Raw genomic sequence first — 7,291 nt, forward strand, 5'->3', positions numbered from 1 at the left:
CAGGCTTCATAGTGAACTCTAAAAATCTTATCCTTCCATATTTATATGACTCGAACTTTTAAATTTTGGGTTCAACGTAGACTTAAAAAATACGAATTATAGACATAACTATAATTTATACATTTTAAAAAAAATGACAAGTGCGTAAACGATGACAGCCAACACACAACAACAACCGAATGGTACAAAGTGACGGACCGGAAATCCGTTGAAACAAGATGGCGCTCTTCACGTTAAGAAATTGTTCCAAATTGGCGTCGTTACGCGGCTTGGCTCGCGTTACAACCCACGAAAGCGTTCACTTAAAACGGTGCATAAAATCCCACATATGTGTCCTTTCTCCCCCCGGGGTCGGGCAAGTGGTGGCGCTGCGGCCGTACAGCTCCGACCGCGACGAACCAAAACCCATCCAGAAGCTGGTGGTCGTCGGCATCCCGAATCCCTTCATTTGGCTTCGGACGCGGGTCTACTACTTCCTCATCAGAGCTTATTTTGATTCCGAGTTCAACATCGAAGAGTTTACGGAAGGGGCTAAACAGGTTCGTTGGATGACTGAACGGAATCTATTCTGCCATCTGGAAGTACCTTCTCATTTTCCCGTGTGCTTTCAGGCTTTCTGCCATGTTTCCAAGCTGCTGTCACAGTGTCAGTTTGCAGCTCTCGAGGGGCTGGTGGCCGGTGACGTAAGTCCACATGGGCAAGCTGCTGTCACGTCAGCACATCTTGCTCGATGGCTCGCCCACTAGTCAAAACATGTTTGAAGAATGTCTGGGTGACATCTCTCTCTTTGCATTTTCGGCTCAGTTAATCGGAAAGCTGGAGGAAAAGTGCAGCCTTCTGCCGCCGAGCTACAAGACGGCCCTGTCTGCCCGGCCCGACGAGCTCATGTACAGCACGCCGGGGGACGTGGGAATCTACTACGATGACACGGGTCAGTTTCGATAAGCCTAAGTTAAGAAATAAACTACTGGTGTGTTCCCCAAATTCAACTTGAGTGATATTGTGTTGTCCATCAGGGAGAAGGTTTGTGAGTATTTTGATGCGTTTCTGGTACCTGACCAGCGCGCATCTGCCCGAAGACACTCTGGAGGGAACTCGCGTCTTCCAGGTGGCCATTGGTGGAGAGCGGGAGGCGGAGAGCAAGAGGCTGCTTACCGCTAACTATGAGTGAGTGTTAACTGCACCCGCCTATGTTCTTTTCAAATCTGTATTGAATTTTGCATTTTTCCCCCCCCACCATTACCAGATTTCAAAGGGAGTTTACTAAAGGGGTGGCACCAGACTGGACCATTACACGGATAGAGCACTCCAAGCTTTTAGACTGAGGCACAATAAAAATAAAAAATAAAAGAATCCTGTGATAAGTGCCCCAAAACATGAACTTGAATGAATGAATCCACAATGTACTGTCTGCAAGATTTCAGAACCCAACTGAGATGATGTTCCACGAGGGTTTGTCTTTGTAGTTTCCACTTATAAAATGAATTTTGTTAATTTAACCTTCAAGAAGTGTATGTGTCTTGTTGCCACACAGTCACGTTTATTTACTTGGTCTTTATACATGGGCGAAGGGTCAACATATAGTGCAAACTCAGCTGACTCTGAACTCAGCATCTGAATGAAGACATCCATTGACACACTCAATATGGCGGACGTGTTTACGTAGCAAGCAACGGGTCGTCTTCAATGCCTTCCACAATGACTCCGACAATGATTTACTTTAAAAAATGTCCGCATTTTATAACCGAACTATATTTTATAACGTTCTCTCACATGTTTTCAAACAACAAAAAGTCAGACGTCACCTATATTGTGACGTTTCATGATTTGCGAAATGAGCATTAGCGCCACCTACAGCACCGGAGTCCTCCGCGTCAAACAGCGTTCCCGGAATAATGACTTTTTAAATGAAAATCTGAATTGACACTATAATGTACTAATGTTTTTATTGACATCATTGTTGATGAAATAATAAATAAATAAAAAGTGCAAACGTGGGCAGCTCTCCAAGTCCCTGACTACAAGACTTCCTGAATATGAAGCGCACTGAAAACGAAAGCCAGAGAAGCGTGCTCACGGTGAACGACACTGACGGGAAAACGTCTCAGGTAAGAAGACAACAATTCCCTAACTTTACATCACATTTCAAATGTCATTTGACGCTGTCGTTTTCACTCAAGTGTCCAAAATGAGCCAGTGGAAGCAAATTCAGCAGCTGGAGATGAGACTACTGGCGCGTGTGGATGAGTTGTATGATGATAATTTTCCGATGGACATCAGGCAGGGTCTGGCCGGTTGGATCGAGGCACAGGATTGGTGAGTAAGAGAAAAGAACAAAAATTCAATATTTTATACAAAGCAGTAGCGTGTGTTTTTCACCAGAAAACAAAACAAAACAAGACCTATATTATATAAGGGAAGCTGGCATATATGTTAGGGCAAAAGTTATTTTGAAGAAAAAAAATTGTAATGCTTCGGGGATGATTTTTATTATTATTTTAAATGTGTGTCTAAAAATGTCTTTCTCATTAGGGAGTCGGCGTCTGCCAACGTCTCCATGGCGGCGGTGCTGTATTCCAACATGTTGTCCCAGGTGGAGGTGGCATTGTCTCAGGAGCTCAACTTCCTGCACAGACACAACATGAGGATTACGCAACAGCATTTACAGGTAGGCCGATTTGGATCCTTAAAAGCAAAAGGAAGTAAAGGTTGTTTGGTATTTCAAGCGCACTTTGAGCTTTTCTTTTTATAGCATTCTGTTCCTCCTGCACTTTGAGCTTCTGTTTGTAGAGCATTCCAACCCCGTGACTCTGAAGGAAAGTTTCTTTTCTAAAAACTCAAGTAAAATAAAAAAAAAGAACATCCTTTCTCTTTTTCATGTACTTTTGTCATTCTTCTTTTTTTTCTTATGACTAAACATGAAGCGGGTTATCTTGACCCAAAAAGCCAAATGTGGAAAACTAAACATCTTATAGGTGTTGTTCGTCATCTGCGAAAAAAATGCGTTACATACTGTATTGAGATGAGAGAAAGAAAAATCCCTCCTTACCACAGAAGCCTTTCTACTCCACTCAGTGGTGAGGGTGCATTCAAGCCCAGAGGGGAAATTGACTTTGTGCAGAAGTAAGAGACATCTTTCTTTACCAAGTTGACGTGACTGGTGAAAAATCATCTTCTGCAGATGAAATACGCCAGCAACCCGGTGGCCATGTCTAGAGAGATCGCCAACTGCCTCGAAGAAGAACGGCGGATCCTCTCCAGCGCTTGCGTGCAGCAGCAGGTTTGAAGACACAGAAGATTCATTGTTAACATGCAAGGGGAGCGAACGTGAGGTCACTTTTTTTGTGACGCAACATGTTTAAACAGAGCCCACTGGAGAAATCACTACAACTGCAAAATTCGGCCGTCCTCGAGAGGCAAAAGAACTTAGACCACAGACTCGGGATGATCCGGACTAGTGTGCAGGTAAAATATCCCAGATGTAAAAAAAACAAAAACAAAACAAAGCCAAGAAAAGGGATTTGTGCACAGATCATGGAGCAAGGAGTCAAGTGCATCGAGAACATGCAGGATGATTTTGATTTCCGCTACAAGACCCTTCAGTCTCGAGGTTGGCGGTAGAAATGCGCAAAAAGCAGAAGAGCCACACTTCCTACCGCCCTCCATCTTGTATCTTCTTTTGATGTTTCGCAGAGCCATCGGAGAGGAACTCTGAGTTGATGAAACAGGAAGTAACCAGACTACAGGAAATACTCAACAGACTCGATTTCAAAAGGAAGGTAGGTGTCTGAGCGCACGCTGTCGCCGCCGCGCACTTTCCTTTCATCCACGTGCCGCTCTTCGGCTAGGAAATCTTGTCCAAGATGGCCGTGGTCATCCAGGAGATGGACGACCTGATGAGCTCTCAGCTCAGCGTTGAGCTCCGGGACTGGAAGCGCCAACAGCAATTGGCCGTCATCGGGAGTCCGCTGCTCACCGGCCTTGACCAGCTGCAGACTTGGTAATGCGGATTGAGGGGAAAGAGAAAATGTGGGACTTGAAGAAGAGGAACCTTTCTCCCGTCGTCGTTCAGGTTCACTCTGACGGCGCAGAGTCTGTTCCAGCTCAAGCGGCAACTGGACAAGCTCGGAGAGCTGGTTTTGAAAGTCACCTACGAGAGCGACCCCATCCCCGCTCAGAAGCCTCGCATGGAGGAACGCCTCAAATGCCTCATCTATCACATCATCAAGAAGTAGGTGTGCGCCAACCATGATGCCTTTGGAAGGAGAAAAAAAAAAATCCCATCTACGCTGTGTCCTCAGTTCCTTTGTGGTGGAGCAGCAGCCCTGCATGGCCACACATCCGCAGAAACCGCTGGTCATCAAGACCGGGGTGCAGTTTGTCACAAAAGTCAGGTGGGTACTTTTTTGCATCCATTGGTGGCTTGCTTAACGGCTCTTTTCTGAAGGCTCCTGGTGAAACTTCCAGCGGTGGATTATCAGCTCAAAGTGAAAACAACGTTTGACAAGTAGGTGTTTTCTCTGCAGATGTTGCAGAATTGAATTTGATCCTCCTTCTGTTTTTTTTTGTATTTAGGGACCTCCCCCCCGGCCGTGTGTGAGTACCGAGAGATGTTCTGCCGTCCGTGGTTTGCGGAGTGGTGGGAAGTTGTCCGTGGCTTGACTTTCCTTTTCAACCTTAGAAGTCGGCAGTTTTTCATCGTGACCAATACCACCAAAGTCATGGACGCGGACGAGGTCAACGGCTGCCTTTGCGCCGAGTTCCGACACGGGGTAGGTTTCGGGCGGCTGGCGTTGCGCCGACGCACGTTGACGTTGAACTTGTCACTCCCGACAGCTGAAGGAGAAGAAGTGCGGCAATTCCGCTAAGAGCAAAGAGGTAATCAATCAATCAATCCTCGTCATTCCTTCAGTCAACCATCTTGGAATTGAGCCTGTCCACGTGTGCTTTTCCTTTCAGAGTCTGCTTTTTGTAACAGAAGAGCTTCACTCTCTGAGTTTTGAGGCCCACTTGACAACGCAGGGCCTCAACATTGACTTGGAGGTAAGCGCCAACATCTGGGGCTGGTCTGGGGATCTTGGGTCGGTCACACCTTCACCGACACCCGCTTCCAGACGTCTTCCCTGCCCCTGGTGGTCATTTCCAACGGGATTCAGATGCCGGGCGCCTGGGCCTCCATCATGTGGTTCAACCTTTTGAGTCACGAGCCCCAGGTCAGCCATTTTTTCTTTTCCAATTTGAACTATTTCCTTCGCCCAGCCCAGAGCGTGTCGGCATTTTCACTCCCGCAGAATTTGGGCTTTTTTGGCAGTCCGCCGCCAGCCACCTGGGCTCAGCTGTCTGAGGTTCTTAGCTGGCAGTTCTGCACTAACTCCGCTCAGGGTCTCAACAAGGAACAGATTGACATGTTGGGAGAAAAGCTTCTTGGTAGGCTTGGCCTTGTGCTGCAGATTTCCTTTTTTCTGCCACTGACTAGGTACTTTGCTTTTCGGTAGGTCAACACTGCTCCAATAGTGACCAAGTCCACTGGTCCAAGTTTTCCAAGGTACGTACGTAAGTCTCAAAGCAGGATTTGGATGGATCTTTGTCTTATTTTATCTCCTCTCATCAGGAGAATATTCCAGGCAAGCCTTTCAGTTTCTGGGTATGGCTGGACTCTATTCTGGAATTGATCAGGAAGCACTTGCTGCCTGTGTGGAACCAAAAGTAAGGGCGAGCTTTGTCTGACCGCGTAAATGGATTTTATTTGTATTTCGTATCGCTCTCTGGTGGAATACCAAAAGAAAAGATGGTTCTCTTTTGTTGTTGTAGCTACATCATGGGATTTGTGAGTAAAGGGAAAGAGCGCACTCTGTTGCGGGACAAGGAGTCGGGCACCTTCCTCCTGCGCTTCAGCGAGAGCCATCTTGGAGGAATCACCTTCACCTGGGTGCAGCATGGCGACGACGGTGACCACCTTGAAGCCACCCAAAACCAATTGTCGGCTGTGCAAGGTTTTGTCTACCCGGGTGACTTTTTCTTTTGGGGGGGGGGGGGGCAACAGGAGAAGCGACGTTCAACTCAGTGGAGCCGTACACCAAAAGCTTGCTGAGCACGCTCCCCTTTCCTGACATCATCCGCAACTACAAAGTGATCTCCGACGGGCTGGTCCCCACCAACCCGCTCAAGTTCCTCTATCCTGACATTCCGAAAGATAAGGCCTTTGGGCAGCTTTACAACAATCTACCGAGCAAAGGTAGATCAGTCTGCCCCCCCTTTTGATTTTTAGGCCTGGATTTGGATCAAAGTGTAACATTCTTTCATTTTTCCAGCGAATCCATACATACCGTCCACTCTGATCCCCTGCTCGGAAATGCGGTGAGGTCACGACACGTTCAAATACACTCATTTTATTATCATTTTCAGCAAGATTATTTTGCTTTTTGGGGAGTGCAGACTTTGCTGGATGCAGGAAGATTGGAAGCTGCCAGTAGGGGGTGCTGTTGTAGCTGCTCTTCCAAGATTGATTCCAATTGACCCCATTTTAGTAACATTTTGCACATTAACGAATAATGGAATATCACAGGAATCAGGAAAGATTTAAAAAAATGAAGGGAGGAAAAACCATCGAAAGCAGTGCAAGTGAAGCGTATCATGATAAGAATAGAAAACCAATTCACCTGGCCCGGCCGGTTCCCACGCTCCGTTTCATTTTTAATTTTCCTTCGAAACCTCAGCCCTGAATCCATATTAATATCACTCCAAATATTCATTTCCGAATTGGTTCAAGTCATTTCTCTGTTCATCAGCAGCTCCAATGTGAGCCCCCCGTCGGCCCCTTGTGATTCGCCCCAGCCACCCATGACCCCGGGAGAGTTTGACATGCTTAACCAGACCCTGTGCTTCGACATGGACGTTGTGAGTCACACAATCCCGCTGAACCTGATTGTATTCATCACACAAAACATGATTTGGCTTTTTCTTTTCCAGATGAATTCTGCCTATTGAGAAGAAAAGCGGACTGACAGGATGCAAACCAAGAAGAAGCTGCTCACGTCATAGCTTGCTGTGCATTTTGTTCATATTTTGGCTTTTTAGTGCGCAATTGCACGTTTTGTGTGGTCCAGGGAGTAAATAAAGGCAAAGCAATTATTTGCATAATAAAAAGATGTCAAGAAAACGTTGTATTATTAATATGAATGTAAAAAGTCCGCAATCATTTTGTCATTCTATTTGGGGGTGTGGCGTTCCGGTGTGGATTCACGTGGCCTGGCAACTTGTCGGTAGGTAAGCAAGGAGACCGCTTGCTTTC

The 7,291-nt window shown here is 46.4% G+C and overlaps 2 protein-coding genes and 1 long non-coding RNA gene across 6 annotated transcripts; 2 read left to right on the forward strand and 1 right to left on the reverse strand.

Annotated features, from left to right (window-relative positions):
• Positions 1-20: 20 nt before the first annotated feature.
• On the forward strand, positions 21-1,499 carry maip1 (matrix AAA peptidase interacting protein 1). Its single transcript, XM_061287532.1, has 5 exons — positions 21-539; positions 612-683; positions 805-931; positions 1,017-1,167; positions 1,247-1,499. The coding sequence occupies exons 1-5, from the start codon at positions 219-221 to the stop codon at positions 1,323-1,325; spliced, it is 750 nt and encodes a 249-aa protein (XP_061143516.1). The 5' UTR covers positions 21-218; the 3' UTR covers positions 1,326-1,499.
• Positions 1,500-1,929: 430 nt separating this feature from the next.
• On the reverse strand, positions 1,930-3,853 carry LOC133160018 (uncharacterized). 2 transcript variants are annotated; one of them, XR_009715784.1, is made up of 2 exons: positions 3,145-3,853; positions 1,930-2,626 (listed from the first exon to the last, which is right to left on the reverse strand). It is a non-coding gene; the product is annotated as an uncharacterized LOC133160018 (long non-coding RNA). The 2 variants fall into 2 exon arrangements; XR_009715783.1 differs by having other exon boundaries at positions 3,050-3,853.
• Positions 2,187-7,159, forward strand: stat4 (signal transducer and activator of transcription 4). 3 transcript variants are annotated; one of them, XM_061287509.1, is made up of 23 exons: positions 2,187-2,316; positions 2,533-2,668; positions 3,182-3,280; positions 3,367-3,465; positions 3,532-3,610; positions 3,694-3,779; positions 3,849-4,000; positions 4,073-4,231; positions 4,302-4,394; positions 4,448-4,507; positions 4,576-4,596; positions 4,682-4,772; positions 4,837-4,878; positions 4,960-5,043; positions 5,115-5,213; positions 5,292-5,427; positions 5,496-5,545; positions 5,612-5,706; positions 5,812-5,948; positions 6,044-6,235; positions 6,312-6,357; positions 6,789-6,897; positions 6,970-7,159. In XM_061287509.1, exons 1-23 carry the CDS (start codon positions 2,189-2,191, stop codon positions 6,985-6,987), a joined length of 2,211 nt encoding a protein of 736 aa, XP_061143493.1. In that variant the 5' UTR covers positions 2,187-2,188; the 3' UTR covers positions 6,988-7,159. The 3 variants fall into 3 exon arrangements, with proteins under 3 accessions (XP_061143493.1, XP_061143494.1, XP_061143495.1); XM_061287510.1 differs by having other exon boundaries at positions 6,792-6,897; XM_061287511.1 differs by having other exon boundaries at positions 4,685-4,772.
• The last annotated feature ends 132 nt before the right edge of the window (positions 7,160-7,291 follow it).

This window comes from Syngnathus typhle, linkage group LG9 (genome assembly GCF_033458585.1).
Source record: "Syngnathus typhle isolate RoL2023-S1 ecotype Sweden linkage group LG9, RoL_Styp_1.0, whole genome shotgun sequence".
Taxonomy (NCBI): Eukaryota; Metazoa; Chordata; class Actinopteri; order Syngnathiformes; family Syngnathidae; genus Syngnathus; species Syngnathus typhle.

Coding starts and splice junctions, on each gene's coding strand:
- stat4 (XM_061287509.1), top strand. CDS start 2,189: ATGAGCCAGTGGAAGCAAATTCAGCAGCTGGAGATGAGACTACTGGCG. Junction 2,669..3,181: donor TTACGCAACAGCATTTACAG/GTAGGCCGATTT, acceptor CATCTTCTGCAG/ATGAAATACGCCAGCAACCC. Junction 5,949..6,043: donor GGTGCAGCATGGCGACGACG/GTGACCACCTTG, acceptor GGGGGGCAACAG/GAGAAGCGACGTTCAACTCA.
- maip1 (XM_061287532.1), top strand. CDS start 219: ATGGCGCTCTTCACGTTAAGAAATTGTTCCAAATTGGCGTCGTTACGC. Junction 932..1,016: donor AATCTACTACGATGACACGG/GTCAGTTTCGAT, acceptor GTTGTCCATCAG/GGAGAAGGTTTGTGAGTATT. Junction 1,168..1,246: donor CTGCTTACCGCTAACTATGA/GTGAGTGTTAAC, acceptor CACCATTACCAG/ATTTCAAAGGGAGTTTACTA.